The sequence below is a fragment of the Nothobranchius furzeri genome, chromosome 5 (genome assembly GCF_043380555.1).
Source record: "Nothobranchius furzeri strain GRZ-AD chromosome 5, NfurGRZ-RIMD1, whole genome shotgun sequence".
Classification (NCBI taxonomy): domain Eukaryota; kingdom Metazoa; phylum Chordata; class Actinopteri; order Cyprinodontiformes; family Nothobranchiidae; genus Nothobranchius; species Nothobranchius furzeri.
The window spans coordinates 62,466,676-62,488,642 of NC_091745.1; the positions used below are offsets into that span (position 1 = coordinate 62,466,676).

A 21,967-nucleotide genomic window follows, 5' to 3' on the forward strand; every position below is an offset into this window, starting at 1 on the left:
GTGAAACTCTTAAGCTTGACAGATCAACGTCACTGTCACCCAACATTCATGTACTCGCCCATCTTGACTCGTGACGGCGAAGGCTGTTGTTGGTTTGGCGTCCGGGAAACAGCAGAGAAGTTCTCAACTAGTAGAAGCTACCGTCAACGTTGGCAACTCTGCAGAACTCCTTAAGGCTTGTGTTGTTTGTGGAGATAAAACATCAACGTTGCAAAGCAATTGGAGTCAGTGGTAGTTGTCTTTGCGTTGCCCCAAATATCTAGCCTAGTGAACTAGACCAAATTCTTGCTTTGCAAAGTTTGGTCTAGGCATGCTCCATTGGAACCTCAGCAGCTCCTACCAGGACTCTGGCTAGCCAATCACAGCTCTCTAGAGGGGTTTCCAAACACATAAAGAGCTGTGATTGGTCCATAATGGTGGGCCAATCATAGTGCTCTATCTGCTTAGTGAACAAATCACAGAGCTTTATCCGCTTTGTGGGCCAATCAGGGCACTCTATATGCCTGGTGGGTGGGATGATGCAACAGAGTGAAACAAGAGTATGTCACATTCATTGTCCAGTAGCATACGGAGATCATTTGAAAGACAACGGTAGAACCCGCCCCACAACCGAGAGCCGTCAGTGGAGCATGGCCAGACTAAATAATACATTTATTTAGTCTGGCTTGCCAGGCTACCAAATATCAGGAAATTAGACTCCAAAACCTGCCATCTGAGGTCCAATCCCAATTCTTGCACTGCGCCCTACAGTCTTCTGTAAAGTGCACTTGCAGGAAGGCTTTGAGTGTGTCGTACAGGCGTGTGCAAATAATTGCTGAATTGGGATGGAGAGCATTGTGTCACTGACACACTGACAGGATGCTGGTTGCTGTGTTACTTTTTTTTGTACAAATCTTTATTAACAACTTAAAAAAACAAACAATTATGTGACATCAATTTACATTCATTGCTGCTTTGCCTAAAACATTCAAAGCATCTTTTGTTCTAAAATGAACAAAATTCATTTGAAAATACATATTTTTGGAAAAGTTACTCCCCCAGCAAGGGATCGTAGGCAATACCCTTCGCCTCTGGGCGAAGTGTGAATCAAGGGTGCAAAAAGGGTGTGGTATACTTCCGCACTCGAGAATCGGGACACCTTACGCCAGGACTATTCTATTCCAGGCCTTGAGGGCTGGTATCTAGCACGTTTTGGTTTTAACCCTGCTTCAACACACCTAATTTCAATTAGTGGGTGATAACCAGGCTTCTGCAGAGCCTGATGAGCAGTTGCACAGGTGATTCAACCACTAAATCAATTGTGTTGAACCACAGAAACCACTAAAATGTGCTTGATACTGGCCCTCGAGGTCCAGAATTGAATAGCCCTGTCCTACGCACTCACACCCCTGGCTGGGATGGCACAATTGAAGGGTGCAAGTGCGAGTATTGTGATTGGGCTTGAAGCTCAGCTCTGATGTGGCTCATTTCTACTTCCTGAAAATGGTGCACCAGAGCTTTGTTTCCCCAAAGTACGATTTACGAGGTATTCATTTCTAGAGACCACTGCAAATCAATCAATTAAATGAGTATTCAGCACCTTTAAACAAGGTTGTCCATACTTTTTAAGACTACTTTAGTCTGGCTTTTCCCACATGACTGTCTTCATACTTCAGTGTGACACTTCTCTATTAACAGCAGCTTGTGACATTCTTCTTTTCTCACTAACGTTGCTCAGTTAGTTTTTACTTGTTTCTCTTTTATATTTTATCTTAGTGCTTTTACTTGTTTTATGGTTAGTTAACTTCATTGTGATTTTATGCCTTGCTTTCATGTGTGTTAGATGTTTTTAGCTTTATATTTGACTCCTATGCTGTCTTTGTTGTTGTCGAGTCTTTCGCTGTCCTGTGCAGCACTTTAGTTAGCTGCCATGTTATTTTTAAATGTGCTTTATAAATAAACTGGTATGATAAGGTAAGCCCTAAAATAACCAGCCCAGTGGCGTAGTGGTAAAGTGTCTGCCCTGGGACTGGGAGATGGGGGTTCAAAACCAGTATGGTCATACAAATGGGATCCAATGTCTCCCTGCTTGACACTCAGCTTTAAGGGGTTGGTTTGGGGGGTTAAACCATCAAATAGTTCCTGAGCACAGCTGCAGCCCAACGCTCCCCATGGGATGAATCAAATGCAGAGATGAATTTCAGTATGTGATGATGACAATGGGACTTAAAACTTTTGAGTCAAGGTAAAAATCCTTCTTGGGCACCAAAATGTCACATTTTTCTCTTTTCAAAAAAAAAAAAAAAAAAACACTACTTATTGGTGACCTCCTTTATTTTAACTGCTCAAACTCTTAACATAAAATCTTAAAAAGTGTCGATCTACATCAGCAACCATGTCTGAAATGGCTTTGGGGGGCCGCGTTAAATTACTTTTAGGGCCACAAATGGCCCTCGGCCCTCATTTTGGAAATGCCTGCTTTAAACCCTGAAATATTAAATATTAATACAAAAATCACTATGCTATAAATAGTTAAACCTGTAATTCCCTGAAGGAATATATGTATCCTGCAGCCTCTTGGTGCACTTACAGCACATTTTTGCTAATGCCACCTAGCTGTTGCGGCCATCTTGAATCAAAATGCCTCCAGGTGTGTGTTTGCTTGTAATTTCCTAATAGTTTAGTTCATTGGTTCACGAGCCATTTTGTGTAATACCTGTCTCTGGTGCAAGCAGTTGCACATTTGAACATTACAGTTTTTTTTTCGATTGCTAAAACGCGTTTTTCAAAACTGTACATTTCTTTCAAAACTGCACACACAAAACACTGCCATCACACATTGTAACATGTTCCCAAAATGGAACACGTGTTTTCATTTGGTAAACACAGCCACATTTTCACATGACACACACACACCATTCATTGCTTAAACACAAGTAGCCTTTGTGAACACTACCAAGCATGGAAAGAACACTGAAGAGCAAAACTGAAAACACAATTGTCGAAAGGGAACACAATGAATTACACACTGAATGTATGACAGTGCCCACTTTTCTCTGAGACAAACATCAGACGTCACACAAATTTTGACCCCGGCTTTCCATAGAAGCCGTCAGCAGCACGTTACTGCAGCAGCACGTCATAGCTGCTGATAGGAACCGCTGTGGTCAACAGAACCTTTTCCACAGGAGCCGTCAGCAGCCGTCAGCAGCGCGAGTTGGCCGCGTCTCTGGAGCAGCATGTCGCGGCCTTTACGCGCCGGTTCTATTTCCTACGCGCGACGCCTCTGAAACAGGTCAATTTAGACATGTTTGGGGAAGGAAAGACAGGAAATCGGACGCGGAAATGGAGAGAAGCTACCGAGATTTTCAGAATAAAGAACGTACTGCTTTCTGGTTGCTTTACTTTTTAAAAAGGTTACTAACTGTGCGTCCCCGTGAGAAGTTATCACCTAGCTAGCGGTCTCCTTTGTTTTTCAGGTCCGTATTGGCGATTATAAAACGGACAGAACATAAAACACAAACCATGTTGTAATTTTCTCCTGCTTGTTGCTGTGTTTACTGACGAAGTCACTCGTGTGACTTCGTGCTCGGTCGGTGACAGCTGCTCCCCTGCTGCTTCGCGTCTCGTGGGAAGGGCCAAGCAGCAGCTTACGCGAGCAAGACGTGCTGCTGCAGTAACGTGCTGCTGACGGCTCCCGTGGAAACCCGGGGTGAGACTAAACATTTTTACAGTTACCCCCCCCAGCATAATCATGGGGCATAATGCCGCCGGTCTCTGTCTGGCCAGAGGGCCTCATCAACATCACAGGCGATGTCCTCCTGGTCCAAACAGCGCTGGAAGTACCGCCTCGAGTGCCTCATGAAGCCCTGACAGGCCTCAAAGACCACATCTCTACAAGCCTCCTCCATGGCTTGAAGCAGTGGGACCTGGCTCTGTGGATTCCTTTCGTACACCTTCCACCTCCAGGCTGAGAAAAACTCCTCAGTGGGAATTCAAGTGAGAAGTGTGTGTAAACCTGCAAATTGTGTGTTGTGTTTTGACAGCAAGGTGATGTGAAACTGACATCAGAGTGTAAAGGAGGAAAATCAGAGTTCTAATATGATAAGGAAATCTTAAGTAGTGATAAACTGAGTCAAGCGATTGGGAACAGAAGTAGAGGTTGTGAAAATTGTGCCTCATTTTTGCTTTTTGAGTTTTAGCAATCGAAAAAAACTGTAATGCATACTTGCCCGACTCATTTAACCAGCAGGTGGCGCTGCAGGACAGTTAATACCTGCAGGTCATTTTCGGCCCAGCATCAGTATTTCCTGAAACTGCTGCGGAATTCCTGGAAAGCGTTTAAAAGATTTCTTCCAGTAGATTAAAAATTTATTTTTTTTAGATGTCTTAATTGATTTTCCCTGAATGTAATCCTGACACGTCATCTCAGAGGTTTGCTTTATATCAAATAATGTTTTACAAAGAAATACATGGTGGCTCTCAGCATGTGACCAACAGGTGAAACAAACAGCTTCGTGGGAAGGAGACATGCTGGCATGGAACAGCTCCTGTTCTTCCCAAACGAGTTAGATTTTCTTCACGTCTATACCTGGGACACAAGAGAGTCTCTGGTTTCTAAGTCTTCCCTAAAGAATGATCTAAGAGTTATTTTACGTTCAGCAGATGTTCATTTATTAATAAATCTTTAAGATCATCTTCTGATCACTCGTCTGCATCAGAACATGGAAATTCCTCACACAGAGATACAAACCTGCATCACTTAATCACAAATAAGAGTAAAACTTCTGACATTAACATGTTTTAAATTGAAATTCTTTGCACATTCTGAACTAGACTGACTGTGAAATCAAGTTTTTTAAAGCAGTCATAAAGAAAACAGTCTCAACCTTCAAGGATGAATTTCTGCAGCCTGTTGGTGATTTTAGACCAGAAACAAATGAAAATGAAATTCAACTAAATGCTTTGAATCGTTGCAGAATTTGTGCAGGAGTCCAGAGAAGAACCAAACGTACCTGACACTAGAGCTTTATCATGATCTATTGAATGTGTATTTTTTACTCAGATTCGTTATTTGAACGTGTTTAAAAGGATCCTGTTTGCTGACCTTTGTGTCATCAGTGCAATGCTAGAACAGCTGTACATGTTCTGCAGCAGCTGGAGCATGGTCGGTGTGTTAAACAGGCCTTCCTTCTTTCGCCATCAGACCTGCTGCAGAGCCATACAAGATCACCCTAGGATGAAAAGCAGAGACCCTGTGTCTTTTCTTTTTCCACTTCCAGCTGTTTATTCCCACGTCGCTCCATAATGTGGCTCTGTAAATGTTTCACACTGATACCAGAACCAGCGGGGGGGCTATAAGAGCTCTGAGCCAGAACCTCTGGTGCTTGTTATTTGGCATTTCAGAGTGAAACACAGACTCTCTGCTGTCAACATGGCAAGTCTGTTCGCTGTGGCGACCGTGCTGGCTTTGGTGTCCGCTGGGTTTTGTGAGGAGAAGGTCTTCCTGCAGCGAGCCGGCACGGCATTCAACAGCAGGCAGTACAGATCTGTGCTGACTGTGAGCAACGGAGAGCAGTTTGGGAACTGGACCTGGCCTGAGATGTGTCCTGAAAACTTCTTTGCTGTTGGATTCAGTGTCAGGGTAACAGAATAAATCAGGAAATCACTCATGTTTTTGTTTAAAACATACAAGGAGAAGCAACAGCTTCTTTGAATTTTACTCAAACTAGTCATAAAGCATTTTTCTTATGCTAAATGGGGTGCTGGGGACTTTAAAAAGAGGAATTGAATGTTTTGGTAAAGTGTTTTTTTTTTTGTTAATTGAGGCTGCTGAAGAGTGACTTTTTTTCCTGAAAGGATCATATAGAATTTTTGTTAATACACGAGTTTCAGGCTGAAACTTCATCTGAAAACTTTGCAAAGGGCCACAGCAGCCTGGATAGAATAACAAAGACATGTGTGATTGACCATTAAAAGTACAAACTAATACCATAAGGCAGGGGTGTCCAACCCTGGTCCTTGGAGGACTCCTATCCAGCACATTTGTGTTGTTTTCCTGCTCTAATACACCTGGTTTAATTGCTGAATCACCTGTTCAGCCTTGATAATCATCTACTGATTAAAATCAGGTGTGTTGAAGCTGAGAAACCTCCAAAACAGGCCGAATGATGACCCGGGATAAACTCTCTGTAGCAAGCAGATCAGTTTTTTGTCTCTTTTTCAGTAAATATTTCAGAAAAAAGAACACATTTTCAGCATCACGCAGCCACGCTAACCTTTGCACAGATTAAAACTCTCAAATCTCTCTCCTTCTTCACCAGAGACAATACATCAAGCTGTTTGTGCCTCTTCTGTTTCCTAAGGTGGAGTCTAACCAGTACGGGGGGGACGACACCGCCTTGAACGGGATCCGCCTCATCTGCGCCAAAGACGGGAGCCGAAACTTCCTGTACTCCATCGAATCCCACACTGGATAGTACGCAGCTTTCATTCTTTATTCAAGTAAAACCTATAGATCTAAACAAAACTTACCAACTAACTAAACATAATGTAAATATGATGAGTTTCACCTCTGAGAACAGCTATTTACATACGACAAGAACAAATATGTAAGTGGCAACAAAATACAAGTTGAACACAAACATTTTTTGCATCAAACCCGTGAATGGGAGAAGAAAACTTTCTCCAGAGAATTAAAACTAAAGTCCTGAACACGGGGTCAAAACAGCTCTTCTAGACCTTCATTAGTTAAATAATCCATCTTTGTTAGGATGAAGTCTATCATTTAAAACAATTAGATGTGATTGGTTAGTTTCTAAAAGTATTTTATTATTCATCAATTTGAAGTCGGCTTGCCTTACAAGTTTACATCTGGCAAGGATTGATAAGTCAACGGCTAGTCTAAGCAAATTGAACATAGTGCGTTGCAGCCGTCTTGTAAACGCTCCAATCTCCCTAAAGTCCACAGCAGGTTTTAATCTAAACCTAATCGGAAGGTTGCAGGTTCGAGCCCCGCTCAGTCTGTCGCTGTCGTTGTGTCCTTGGGCAAGACACTTAACCCACGTTGCCTGCTGGTGGTGGTCGGAGGGACCGGTGGCACCAGTGCTCGGCAGCCTCGCCTCTGTCAATGTGCCCCAGGGCAGCTGTAGCTACATCGTAGCTCATCCCCACCAGTGTGTGAATGTGTGTGTGAATGGGTGAATGACTGATTGTGCTTTAAAGCGCCTTGGGGGGTTTCAAGAACTCTAGAAGGTGCTATATCTAATACAGGCCATTTACCATTTACCATTTAAACAAATAAATAAACAAAATAAATACAGACATTCCACCAGGGGGCAGTAGACACATAGAAGATGGAATAAAGCTGGTTTCTGGTGAAGGTACTTATCCAGATGCTACATCTGGAGGCCTTAAGGCTACAAGTGGGCATTGATTGTTCCTTATTTCTCTGTAGAGTTTCCACCAATTTTCTTTTCTTCTGTCCAGCTTTGGAGAGTGGTCTCATCCCCAGTACTGCCCCACCGGCACGCTTACTTCCTTCCAGATGCGCGTGGAGCCCCATAAAGGTCTGTTTGGAGACGACACGGCCGCCAACAACATCAAGTTCCGCTGCAGCAGCAACCCGACGCTGGAGGGAGCTGGCCTGGACTGGGGCGAGTACGGCTACTGGAGTGAGGAATGCCGCGACGGAGGAATCTGTGGCATTGAGACCAAGATGGAAGATTACCAGTGGGGTCTGGACGACTCCACCCTCAACGACGTCCGTTTCTTCTGCTGCAACAAACAGCAGGTGGGATGAAGAGTTCCACCATGACACCCAAAAAGAAGAAATAGTGCAAAAGACAAAGATTTACAACATTTGGTTCCTTTTGGCAAACTTTCTGTACGTGTTTTTGGCATCAGTTTTACTGCCTCTGACTAGCTGCAAGTTAAATCTTCCGTTATTATACCCCGCAAATTAAAATGATTTAATAATTCACATCATATTATGGGCCTCAATGACTCCAATTAATACAAAAATGCAAAAAAGAACAAATGTGTTGCTGCTGGAGGTTAGAGGGGTTTGGCCACTGAATGGAAATTAAACCAAAATTTTAAACAAGTTCTCCTAAAAACAGTTAAAAAAAGTTATTAAAAATGAACATAAAATGACACTAAAATAGTTATGATGCTAAGATTTGATATTTACTCAGGTTAATTTATCTGATTTATGATGGTGAGAATAACTGAATCAAACAGCAGACTTGTTAGGGGTCTGGTGGTGTGATTCAGGTCGAGCTGCTCTTTAGGACAGGGTTCTGACACCCAGGGCTGGTGTCTTCATGTGTTTGATCAACGTTCTGAACTCATAAATACAATCTGCTAACACACAAAGGGAGACATCCCACCTCTGCCACCATGAGTTTTATCAGACCCCCGAAATATGAAACTATTTTCACAAGTTTAAGATGTTTTCAGGCTTTTATTGTGAAGGATTAAAGGATATTCTGAGTTCCTGTGTGGGCGGTTCTGCAGAAGGAGCCAAAGGACATAATCCCTTGTATCCATAAAATGTGTCATTAGTGTTTCATTAGGGATACGTTTTGGATATCCTTTATTTATTTCTGCACCACATCTTTGAGTTGTTTTATTTGTTTTTCTCTGATGTGCCAACAATCCTCCCTGGAATTTTTGTTTAGGACTTCAGGTGAAGAGATTCAGTTTGTTAAGTGAGACAGGAGAAACTGCAGATTTTATTGAATCCATGTGATTATATTATTTTTTTGTGCTTTTTTATGCTACAGCTCCACATCCAGTCTGTATAACATGTGAGATGAGTTACAAAGAATTCAAACGACCATATTTCAAAGTTCTTGAATTTCTGTCACCGCCTGATTCAGCTGTTTTTGCTTTCAGTAACCACCCCTGACCCTGATCCGACACCAGTCTGATCCCAGCCGGTCTCCAACTAGTTCAACCCGAAGATGACAAAGATAATAAAACGTTTAAATTGTGGCTTTGGTGTGTTTGCTATGATCCATAAAACGTGTGCTGAGATCAAAGTTTGAGACTAGGAGTAACAGAATAAAATATTTATCTCTGAGTCGAGGGTACAGGAAGTCTGAGAAGCACTGTCTTACATCACAGCATCATCAGTGTGAGAGCGGCATGTTGAACCAATGAGAGTGCAGTAAAGTCAGGAGCAGCGTGAGGTGCTGATGCAGGCTTTCCTTTAAATTCCTGCAGGAACTAAAGTGATTAAGAAATGACGAGAGCGGGTGTTAATTAATTTACAGTCTAAGGTCTGACAAAGGTTGATAAGACACAAACTGGCACACACAGAGGTAATTGTGCTAATTAATCTGTAAGTGGTTAATCGGCTAACGGGGTGGGGGGGCTGGAGGATGTTATCTAACACTGAGGTAATGGTTTTCCGAAGGTCTTGCAGCTGACATCCAGCTGTAGCGCACCTCAGCTGTTGCTGACCTCATGTTTAACTTCTAAAACTTACAAAAGACATTTTAGTTTAAACAGAACACAAAAATGCAACCTAAAAAATAACACTCCCCAGATTTTTCCGCTGAATGACCAAGTCCTAGCCAAGAACCAAATCACAGCAAACTTTGGGAGGATTCAGTGTCAAAAGTGCAAAAACAAAAGGACTGAGGAAGAGGAAGATGAGGAAGAGAACAGAAGTCTTTCTTTGATGAAGTCCTACTGCTTGTTGTATAAATGTTACATCAGCAAATTTCCAGCTTGGCACCATTCCAGTCAGCATAACAGGCACCAGTCACAAGCAGGATCTGAACCAGTTACTGTCACACTGGTGACTTATGAACTATCTCACTATTCCACCAGCACCCGTCACACTTGGGGGTGGTCTGTTGGAACGTTTTCTCTTTTGTACTTAAAAAGTTGATCAGTTGTGGGATTTGAACCCACATCCTCCAGAGCTACACAAGCAGACAGCACCAGTGGTTTAGAGCCAGGGTAGACACCTCCCTTCCCAGAGGGCTGGTATCCAGCATGTTTTAGTTGTTTCCCTGCTCAAACACACTTGATTCACCTGATCAGTAGCTCACCAAAGTCTGCAGAAGCCTGTTAGTCACATGCGGATTAAAATCAGGTGTGTTGGAGCAGGGAAACAACTAAAACATGCTGGATACCAGCCCTAAGGGAGTTGTTTACCCCTGGTTTAGAGCTTTTCATCTTCTAAATGTTTCACAAAAAGTCTGAAATGAATTTGCTCTGTTGGGTTTAAAGGGATACTAGGCAGTCTTGGCTTGCTTTGGGCACCCCCTAGTGTCCAATTGAAGAACCGGAAGCAAAACGTATCTCCTCGCTGTGTGTTTGTCTTTTTAACGCCTTAATCTTACAGCTGAAGCATCTCCGATCCTAAATTAGTGTCTACAGGGGTGGTTCATCACTAACTTAAATTAGCTTTGTTCACGATCCAAAACATGCAGAAAACCTGCTGGAAGCAGACTGCAGCACCAGGTATGTCAGCTCCAACTTCTAAGTGCCAGACCGGGACTTGGAAGTTGAAAGTGGGATATTCAGGCCACAGTAGGCGGTAGAGGCTGGGTGACTTTTCTTTAACCCTGTAAAGGGTCATTTTAGCACACACTGGCTCAAGAAAGTGATTCAAAAATATGAAAAAGTTGCAACAAATCTCTGAAACCCTGAACCTTCTTCACACTAACCTGCAGCCTTCCAACCTGAGCTACTAGACCCAGACACAGCTTCAGTCCGTCCTGAAATCAGACGTTTCTGAGCTAAAAGCTCCACGACCTCTGATCCAGATCTGCAGCATCTCATTGGTGGATTTGTGAATGCTGACTTTAACACATCAACCATCTTTGTTTGATGACTTACGGCTGATTTTTGTGTTAAATTACTGATAAATCCAACCGTTTCCCCCAAAACACATTCTGAATATCGGTTACATAAAGTGGAAATTATTGCCATGAGCAGAAAAATTCAGTTTTGTTCCCTTCACGGCACCAGGGGGCAGTGCTGCTGCACCAGGCGGGACTTGACCCCACATCTGAGCTGGTATTTGCCTCTTGTTGCACCTCATGATCCTGCTGAGTGAGTCAGACTCAGCACCTACCTGAACTCCATTGCAGCCATAAAAATAAATGTATTTTTTTTGACTTGCAAAAAACGTGATTATTCAAAGAAACCTGTTTTCAGCACGCAGCAACATTTCCTCTGGGTCTCTGAGTGGAACCTTGGAGATGAAACGCCCCCAGGTCATGAGTTTAATATCCCAAACCACAGGCTGGTGGTGTTCCTGGCCATCTTTTAGCAGCTCTCCAGTGGCTCACCAGTCTGCCTAAAGAGCCATTAACGCCTCCCGGAGTGAGCAGAATGGATTTGATGTTTGGGCTTTTGGTTGGAGGCAAAGCCGTCTCTTTAATGACCTTACGCTCCCTTGGGCCTCACGGCTCGTGACTTATAGATTACACTTGCTGTGTTGACTCAACTGTAAATATAATCTAGTTCAGAAACTCTGCGGGGGCATTGTGATGTGTGTCGTTTGTGTTTTCCTGTGAAATATTGACATATGGAGGACAGCTCTGAACGGTGCTGTTTTGATCTTAGGATGGGAAAAGGGGGGTTTATGTAGTGGAGTAATATTATCAAGCTGGTGCATTCAGAGGCTAAAGCAGTAATGAAGGTAATAACCAGATGGAGCAGATCTAGAAGAAAGATCTTTGTACTCAGAGAAAATGATCATTTGGGACCATAAGTCTCACCTCAACGCTGGGTTTTCACATGATTGTGTTTGGAGGGCTGCTGCTGCCGCTTCATCATTCTGTGTTCATCCAGAGGAAGCTCGGGTTGTCCTTGTGTAGTTCTGCATTAATAAAGACCAGAAGCTTCCGGTGCTGCAGCTTAAAAATTCAATCCTGTACTCCTGCAGGACTACGTGTGAAGGCCTCCTTTATCATATTCAGAAATATATTTTCATGACATTTTAAAGCCTGAAATATAAATACCGTAATTTCCAGACTATACAGCGCACCTCAATATAAGCCGCACCAACAAAAAAAAAAAAGGTTTTCTACACACACACGCCGCACTCAAAAACAAGCAGCGGCACAGCAGCCACAGGTCTCCGGCACACAGCGCATGTATGGCCATACCATAATTAGACAGAAAGACGCTACACAGAGGTTTTTCATTGTTTTAATTCAACAAAACAAAATTTAAACACGGGTGAACTGCCTGCACTGATAGCATTCACATTTCTGGATGGTTATAAAATAAAAACAGAACTGAAACGTTATTACCGGTAATTTGCATGTTTAGAAGAAAAGAACAGCGCTGACACAGCATTAATAAGCCCTGGATGATTAGACACACAAAACATGCCTGGTTAGTAAATAAAACACCCTTTGCTATCAGAAAAAGTCATTCGCTCTCATCTTCCTCTTGTGCACTAAAGCCATTAAAGTCCTCTTCTTCAGTGTCGGAGTTGAACAGCCTCAGAAGAGCTTCGTCACATACCTTTTCTGTGGCGATGTCAGTGTCGCTGTCCGTGTTGCTGTCATCATACCCCGGGTGAAGCTGGCTTGAATGAATTCTTCCCGCTGCCGTCTCCAGCGCCCAACCATGGATTCATTCATGCCAAGCTTACGTGCGGCAACATATGAACTCATACGTGTAGTTACCATGATGGATGGATGATGTATGGATTTGAAAAATATTATACGTCGTGCCGGCTGCTTGCATGTGCTAAATGAAAATGAGCACTTTCTTCGATTTCCACTTTTGACTTCCACCTGTTTCACTTTCTGCTAAAGCGCCCCCTGGCAGGTGAAGGAAAATCTTCAGTAAAGCCGCACGTGGGAAAAAAGTAGCGGCTTATAGTCCGGAAAATACGGTAGTTAGAAAATCTGTTTTTGGACAATTTATTTAACTAATTATTTGTTTTAATATGTAATTATTTAACAACAGTAGTGAAATAAAGTGTGCTCTTGCCATCTGTAGATCCTCCACCAGGGGCAGTAGCATGTGTAGGACTGGATGTGGTAGGTTTCTGATGAAGGTACTAATCATGATGCTTTAAACGAGTGATTCACTTGTTTAATTGATACATTTGCAGAGGTCTTCAGTAGAAATTAATGCTTTATAAGTCATTAACGGGCGACAACCCACCCATTTCTAGGACCTAAAAGTTGCCCTATCACAGCTGAGCTTCAGACAGCAGGTTTTGGAGTTTTATTTCCTGATATTTGGACATCTCGCCTCAGATTAGATAACATCAGTGCGACTCTACCACTGAATTGCATCAGTGATGTTTTATCTCCACTAACAACTCAAGCCTAGAGGAGCATCTGCTGTGCGGTGGTGTTGCTTATGCTAATAGTTAGCTTAAACAAGCCTAGAAGTTCTCTGCTGTTTCCTGGACGTTAAACCAACAACAGCCTTCCTCGTTGTGAGTCAAGATCAGTGAGTCCATGAAGACGAGTGACAGGGTGACATAGATCTGTCAGGCTTTTCAAATCCTAGAGTTTCAGTGTCTATTTTCTATCAGAAGCTAATGCAGTAGATAGGTGTAGGAGACTATTTTCATTTTCAGCCTGCATGAAAAACTCAGAGTGACTGAGTATAATCAGAAAAAAAACACATAAAAATGTTTTTCAGTCAACCACACCTTAAAAGTCTAATTTGTATTTTCAGTAAATCTGCTTTGGTCTTTATTATGAACGAATGTCTTGAGTCATTTTCTGTGGAAAAAAGACTTGAAGCCACAATTTCAGAGGACAGAAGTTTGTCAGAGCAAAATGAACAACATGATTTTGAGTCGTAATTTTTGATATTTATAATATGTAAACATCTCGCCTCTGATTGGCTAAATAACAATGTGACTCTTCTGCTTCTTTCTTGGGTAGAAAATCCAATGTTGATGTTTTATCTCCAAAACCAACACAAGCCCAACATGTTTTAGAAGTGCTAATGGTTCAATCAGCTATAACAAGTAGTCCTCAGGCAGCAGACCATCACACAACCACCACCATGTCTGACTGCTACTATGATGTTTGACTCCAGATGGAAGGGAACACCTTCCAGAAAGTTCTGCTTTGGTCTCGTCAGCCCAGAGGATATGTGTCCAGGAGTCTTTGGGATGTTTTTATGATAAATGTGAGACGATTCTTTATGTTTTTGGTCAGCAGATGTTTTCGTTGGGGAAATTTTGGTCCAGTCCCAATACTCACACTTCCACCCTTGCAACCTTAAACTGCCCGTTCCAGTCCAGGGGAGCAAGTGCATGGGGAGTCCCGATCCTCAAGTGTGGAAGCTGACCACGCCCCTTTTACACCCATGATCTATAATCCATTGCTGCATGGGAATTTTGAGAAGAAGGTGGAACAATGGCTCAAGTGCCTCTTTAGAAAATACGTATTTTCGATTGCAAGAAGTTCATTTTAAGACGATTAATAATTATTATTCACTCTAAATGTTTTAGACTAAGATGTAATGTGAACAGTAACTATTGTAATTCTGATCAAGAAATTGTTTGTTTGAAAGTTGTTAATAAAGATTTTTTTTAAGTAGCATAAACAGTGATCAGCATCCCTGCATGCATTGCGGTAAATGGCGCAATGGTCACTGTCCCAATTCAGCAATTATTTGCACACTAGAAGCCCTTCTGTGCACTTCCTCCAAGTGCACTTCACTAAAGGCTGTAAGGCGCAGTGCGAGTATTGGGATTGGGCCTTAGACTGATGACCTCTGACCTTTTACTGAACCAGGTGAGTTCTGCAGTGCTTTATATGTTGTTCTGAGTGCTTTTGTCATTGAATTTCCTTAGAACTGGCAGGATGTGTTGCTTTTTGACATCCTTTAGACTAGTTCATGCTGTCAGACTGGTTCTAATGAAGGATTTTTAAAATGTCTTTAGTTCTGGTAGTTATCAGGTCTGTGTGTTCCTGGTGGAGAACCTTTAGTAATGTGTTTGATCATAGTTAATTCTTGTATTTACTCATGTTATCTTTGACACTGAAATACACTTGATCTGAAACATTTAAATGTGATTAAGCTAAAGAAGAAAGACTCTGTAAGCACCATTTGTTTAAGAACCATGATTAAAGCTGAAGGATTTTTCCTCAAAAATATGATCTCATCAAGTGTCAAAAAACATTTTCTTCCACAGAAGACACAGAGACGCTTGTAGACATTAAATATAAATCATTTTATAATATACAAATTGTACAGATGTCAGGAACAGTAGGAACGTGGACATACTCCAGATAACAAAGATATACTCTTCTTAATATCGATGCGAGTGACCACGGCACATGATCAAAGATACGTAACGTTCAAGGTGGCAACTGAGGTGATTTAAAAAACATCAGAGACAAAAAAATTCCAACAATACTTTTTCTAAAGGCTGTGAGCAAGCTGAAGTTACACCATAGAGAGAAGTGACTGCGTCCTACTGCGCCATGTTTCGTCGTTTCAACGTTGTCTGATTCACATCAAAGTAGCACACAGGAAGTGAGCCATTACGTTTAGTTTTTTATATATTTATAGCATGACCAAGAGCGATTGCACCAGCGCCACTACTCATTTATGCTAATATAAGACAGAGAGCTTTATATTATCTTTTCACATGAATACTGTAAGTAGATGGGGGCAAATGTATAATAGCGCCTAACATTAGTCAGAGGCCCCCCCGCTTCACGCATGACGAAGTTAACATGGTTCAGCATCGTTTAACTGATAAAGTGTCAGATTCTGTCTCACTTTTCTCTCCTGTCTGTTAATAGAAAACAAAACAAAACAAATATATCCCAATTACCCACAGTTCTCAGCATGCACTCATGCTAGAGGTTAGACTGCTCCGCAGCCAATCAGTGCTCATCATGAAGGCGCCCTGAAGGCCATGGCGTTGGGAGCAGGATGAGCATGCTTCTGAATGAAAATAAAATCTAAATAAAATTAAAAGTAAAAAAATTACCAAGAAGGATTGACTTCTGCTTTCAGATTTAAAACAGAAAAAAGAAAAAGGTAAGTCCTAAAGCAAATAAGTGATGTTTAAGAATTTATGTTCACTGTTTTTTTAAACACATTTGTAATGGTCTCCAGTACAAATTACTGCCTCGTGAGTTGATCTCTGTGGGGGAAAAGTTCTGGTGCTCCTGTTTCAGGAACTGCAAGTGAGCCAGATCAGAGTTGAGCTTCAGACGGCAGGTGTTGGAGTCTTATTTCCTGATATTTGGATATCCCACCTCTGATTGGATAACAGCAACGTGACTTTACCATGCACTCCATTTGCTCTGCAATAACTCAAGCCTGGAGGAGTTCTGCCATGTGGTGGGGTTGCTAATGCTAATGGTTAGCTTCTACTAGCTGAGACATCCTCAGCTGTTCCCTGGACGCTAAACCAACAACAGCCTTCCCCATCACAAGATGGGCGAGTCCATGAATGCTATATTATGACATGATGGCAGGCTTTTCTAAACAGAGCGTCTCTTTTCTCTCAGAAACGAATGCAGGAAACTGGGGTAGAAGACTACTTTCATGTTTAGCCCGCATGTGAAACTCAGAGTGACTCTGATATTTCAAAGATAACAAGTAAAAAACTGTTTCACAGTTATATTTTCTTTAATATCCATAATGACAGCTCAAAGCTCTTTTAGTTTTTACTAGTTCGTGTTTGTCAGAATCTGACAAAGGTGACGGCTACTGTAAATGCTTATTAAAGCTATAAAAAACCCAGATGTTGCATTTTAATTCATGTTCTGTTGCAATCTCCTGTTTGGACAGCTGTGGGAAACCCCTTCTGACTCAATAATGACCCTTGACCCTGTCTGCCATTAGCAATGACCTCATCCTCACGGTTCTGATCTCTGCAATGGCGAAGGGCACAAGGACAAGGAGCATATGCTGCAGAAGGTCCTACGTGTGACCTCTCAGCTCAAAAACCAACAGCCCCCTCACCCCAAGAGGTCGCTCTGAGCCTCAGTCAGCAAATTTTTTATTATTATTTTTTTTTGCAAGCTTTAGCAGAACTGCGACAGCAACGCTGAGCCTTTCAGGCTAGAGAACGAAACACGATAAAGAACATGTACGAGCCGTGTTAGTGGTTACTCAGAACATAAAACCTTCACTTTTATCCTGTCACTCCTAACTCCAGTAAAAAAAACAGGAAAGGATGCCTTCCTGCTTGGATACAACACACATGTAACACTTAAATCACCAATGTGCCTCTAAAACACCTCTAGTAGCTGATTGTGGGCCATTTACAGTATAAGGCTAGACTGGTCACAGTTTTATTTTCTAGTCTACACAAAAGTATTTTACATTAAAAGAAATCTCAGCGGCAGGTGGAGGGATCCCCTAAAACCAAAGTTCAGCACAACCCATCGGTGCGTTTGTAGCATCTCGCTTGCAGAGTTGAGCTGTTAAAGGAAAATAAGACAAAGTGTGTCAAACTATAACGAGACAGCGGGTAGTTCTCATGGACTGAAAGCGTTATCGGACCTGTTTTGTGTCCAGGCCAGACATAAACTCGGCGTCTTCGGTGCAAACAGTTCCCTGTGACATCACGTTGAGGTGTTTTGTTGTCAATAACTCCCCTAACAAGTGACCCCATTATAAATGCATGATTACTGACAGCTCCTGTGCAGATAAGAGTCCATTAGTGAGCTGCAGAGAGCTCCACGCAGTGACCCTCTCTCTGTTCCAGCTCTCAAACAGGAAGCCACACAGAGCCATGAAACAGCACATTACGACTTGTTTAATGTCGGAAATGGTGTCTAGAAAGAGGCGCTTAAAGAGCTGGAGGTGAAATGATGAAAGAAATCTCCGCGGGGAACGCTTTGAACGAGCCGATTCATTTCCTTTATTCGACTCACTCGTGCTCCGTGACTTCTACCTCCTGCTTCGTCTCTCACTCGCTGTCCTCGTCTCCTCTGGGTTCAAGCCGCGGCTCGACCACACGGCTGGTTTTAAACAGGAACAAGTGCTTTTGTCTACAGCCTCCGGAGCAGGAATGAATCCTCCGTCCTGCTCCTAGAGCTAACTGGGTTAGTCTAAGTGTTAGTTCTGCTCTTCAGGTGCAAACCTTTAACTGACTTTCCCGTTCTCATCTAACTTTGTGTTGAATATGGAACATTCTGTGTGCAAGATGGGCTAAGCGCACGACACCGAAGAGCGATTATCGTCTCTCTCTGAAGCACTTGATGGCTTAGAGCTCAAGCGTAAACAGTCATCTCCTCAGTCTACTTTGGATTGCCTTTCGCAACAAACGCCGTTCCCGTCCCCTCCACCAGGAGTCACCTTTGAATTCCTGCTGCATCTGGATTGAGAGAAGAGCGGGGAAAGATGACCCAGGCCTGGCAGGAAGCTTTTAGGGACCTTTACCGTTCAGGTGGACGTGGCGAGTCTGCTTTGCCAAGGTTTCTCTGAAACAAGTCGACGCTGTTTCTGAGTAGAAGTGATCGGAAAAGTTCTTTGTTATCTCCCAATTTCCAACAGCTCCCTAAAGGCCTGGGCCCACACCAGAACCAAGGGAAAAATCTGAAAAGACGGGTCACAAAGATGGCAAAACAGCTCTGATCTAATACATTTTCAGGATCTGGACTAAGCCCGGCATAAGTATGGAGTTAACACATCAATCAGCTGTTTTAGGATTAAAAACCTAAACTCTGTGCCGACGAGAACGGGACAGGAGCTTCAGCTCATCCACTAAAGGTTCATAAATTAGTAGGATGAGCTGTCTTTATGGCATCAAGTGAAATCTGCACATTTTCTCTCCTCAGAGGTTTCTGACCAGGCCCTTCAAGGCTTCATTACTCTGCAATCCCAGTCTTCCAATAATCCAGTGACTCCGTGCAGGACAGCCCACCAGCTGTATCGGATACATTCAGTAAGTGTGGTTTTACAGTAGGACTGATGCTCGTAGCGACAGCTACACTCTTGCAGGTTTTGTCAGTGAGAGATGGGCGGGTTTAGGAGATGCTGCAGCATTAGGGATTATATCCCCTTTGAATTTGGATTAGGGACAAAACTGTGAGCCAGTTCTTAAGACGGGGAATTTCCGAGGTAGGGCGTGGGGAACAACCGTGACTTGAACTGCTTGGTGCTACTCTTGAGCTGCCGCTGGGCTTTGATTCGGGGCCTGTGGATCTGCCACTGTCTCCTTGGCGATAACCTTCACTTCCAACGGTTCTTCTGTTTTGATTTTATCCTCTTCACCTTCGTCTTTCTCTTCGTCCGTCTCTATCCCATTTTCTATCACTCTCTGAACTCCGGCAGCACCCTCCGGCTCCCTTTCTTTGGTCTCACTCGGAGTCTCGACAGTTACGACGGTTTCAGTGACCTCCTTGATCTCCCCGTTCCCCAAAGCATCTCTGGTTTCTTCTCCTCCCTCTTCTGGAGTCATCCTTTCTTCCTGTCTGGTGCAGCTTTTTGCTTCTTTGCCATCACTTTCGGCTTCCCCATCTTTCTTTGCGACACCCTCGTTTCCAATTTCAATCGCTTCGCCGATCTTTTTATCTTCCTCACACCTCTTCTTGCCTTTCTCCCCTTGACTCGCTGCCTCCACCTGCACCGTGTTCGCCCTTTCAGCCACACTCTTGTCACTTTTCTTTTCTCTGTCATCTAGAATCTTGGAATCTTCGGATTCCTTCTCAATTATCGACTTTTTCTTCTTGTTCTTCGCCGTCTCTTTGATGCAGTTCTTGTTGGACTTGCTTCGGGGCTTGAAGATTAATTTCTGAAACATTTACACCAGCGTTAGTTAAAAATATTTCTGTCCACAGAGCAATACACACAGACTTAATTAGGAATGGATCACAGGGTCCAATATCGCACCGGCATAACAAGCTCATTCAGACTAGACTGGGCAGGAAATTGGAGCCATTTTGAGGGAAATAATTGGTGGCCTGAAGGCCTTCAGTTTGACCAAACAAACAGACAAAAACTAAATGGAACGCAGCCCTGAGTACACCGCTTTTAACAAACTGTAGGCGTGCAGAGAAGGTGATAAAAAAGGAACAGGTTGGAAAACTTGTTAACGACAGCAGATCCACAAGCCTTAGGGTCGATCAGATTTGCTGCTGTGTGGAGTTTAAATTCAGCCCACAGAACACATCAACATGGACTCGTTCCAGCGCCGAAAAGGGTCGGTCTCAGAGGTTATCACGGCTATTCGGGGTCAGAGGGAACTCATTAACTCTCCCATTTCCCAGAATCAGACAATTCCTCATATTTGAAGCAGAGCGGAGCTGTTTGTTTATACATGTGGCGCTACCGCTGGCAAAAGGTGGCTCTGCTTTAGAGCAGGTGAACATGTGACTGATTACCTGCTGGTGGATCAATAAATCTGTAAGAAATCTGAGATTTTGCACCTTTGATTCCTTCTTCTTACGGGTGAGGACGGGCCTCTGCAGGAAAACGACCTGTTTGGTGGACAGACTTCCATCGCTGAGAAAAGAGAAAAACAAACACGCAAAGAAACAGATTTTACTTTTGCACATTTGCCTTGTTTTGTGCGTGAAAATGCATCCTGTGACAGATGTGACAGATTTAGGCTAAAGACGGCGCAACCCAGCCTCTTCGCTTCTGCCAGCATCATTTCTCTTCTTTTCAATATGTTTTAATCTGGAAGGAAAACAGTGAAACTTCTCTTCTCTTGCCCCCCCCCCCCCCCCCCCCCCCCAGAACATAATCCCCCATCCTCTGCACATGTTACACTCCTGTGTTTTGAGAGGGATAATCCACACAAGTACTTGCTCTGACAGATTAATCGTGGCAGAAAAATGCAGATTTGTTTCTGAGTAGGCTTTCTATCCCTTGCACTCTTTCATCTGCTCATCTTTATCACACAAGGCTCTTCTTGCCAAATGCACGCTCACTAAACACCCGCCAGCTTGAGTCTGAACTCCTGCCTCTTGATTTGTGACAGTTTCATTGTTTACTTCTGTTATTTGTTGCATTGCTCTTTTTGTTATTCTGCATGTTGCTATAAGGTAGATTATTAGCTGTGACGCAGGTTTAACACGTGCACGTGGAATAAAACATGTTTCTGAAGCTACGCTGCCTGCTCATCCTCACACAGGGGAGACGATGGCAGGTTTACGACTGCTGCAGAACTCTTCAAACCAGCTACAAATCTCCTCCTCCTCAACATCAAATGGACCTGCAGAGGGCTCACTATCTAAACCATCCAAAGCCCATTTTCCATTACCTCCTTCTTTCCACCGTTTATCCATAAGCTATTTTCTAGGCTGTTGAGGATGTTGGATGCCTTCCTGCTGAATCCCAGCTGATAACTAACCAGCAAACCATTAAACTAGAGAGGAGTGGGATGTCTTAGAAAATTACAGGCCTTTACCAAACCTCCTGACTGTCGTTGTCAGGCTCAATCATACGCTGTCAAGAACTGCAAAAGGCAAATGTACCTGTTGATGGTTTGCTTTATGAGGGAAAAACTTAACCAAAAAAAAAACAACAACCCTGAAATGCTAATCTGCCCTCTACAAAGAAGCGAAGTGAAGCAACCAGCAATAACTTAAAGGAGAACTTTGTCTGAACCCTGCTTTCTGTTGTTGTTTACGGCTCCTCGGTTACAAATTCACATTAACGTTGGTAAACGGCTCTATAATGTAATTACCACCTACATTAATCGAAAACAGCGAACATGAACGGCTGCTCTCAGACAGTTACAAGAGTTAATGTTGTGTGGAGAAGACGCCGAGCGCCCGTTTGCATTAATGCCAGACGCCGCTGAGATCGCTGACACTCATCCGACCCCTCCAGATGAAGAGCAGCCTGGAAACCCAGACTACAAACCGCCTGCTTTTTAAACATTACTCGTTAAAAATGAAGGAGTCGCCACACAAACAAGTGTAATGACGGCAGCTAATCTGAAATAGATCATCAACCATTACTTCAGCGTGCAGACTGAGGCTCTGAGAGGAACCAGATACTGTATCTAGGCCGACGCTGATTAATTAGCCTTGTTGTGCTGTTGTGTTGTGGCATT

General features: G+C 43.1%; 2 protein-coding genes across 2 annotated transcripts in view; one reads left to right on the forward strand and one right to left on the reverse strand.

The window, feature by feature from the left end:
• Positions 1–5,231: 5,231 nt before the first annotated feature.
• LOC107379162 (vitelline membrane outer layer protein 1) lies at positions 5,232–8,976 on the forward strand. Its single transcript, XM_015949774.3, has 4 exons — positions 5,232–5,623; positions 6,345–6,457; positions 7,468–7,771; positions 8,878–8,976. The coding sequence occupies exons 1-4, from the start codon at positions 5,414–5,416 to the stop codon at positions 8,878–8,880; spliced, it is 630 nt and encodes a 209-aa protein (XP_015805260.1). The 5' UTR covers positions 5,232–5,413; the 3' UTR covers positions 8,881–8,976.
• A 6,171-nt stretch (positions 8,977–15,147) lies between these two features.
• LOC107379164 (raftlin) overlaps positions 15,148–21,967 on the reverse strand; it is a 188,851-nt gene continuing 182,031 nt past the window's right edge. The window contains exons 9-10 of the mRNA XM_070551002.1: positions 20,331–20,406; positions 15,148–19,696 (exon numbers count right to left, since the gene is read on the reverse strand). Coding sequence (XP_070407103.1) covers positions 19,064–19,696; positions 20,331–20,406 — 709 coding nt within the window. The 3' untranslated portion in view covers positions 15,148–19,063. The remainder of the gene's footprint in view (positions 19,697–20,330; positions 20,407–21,967) is intronic.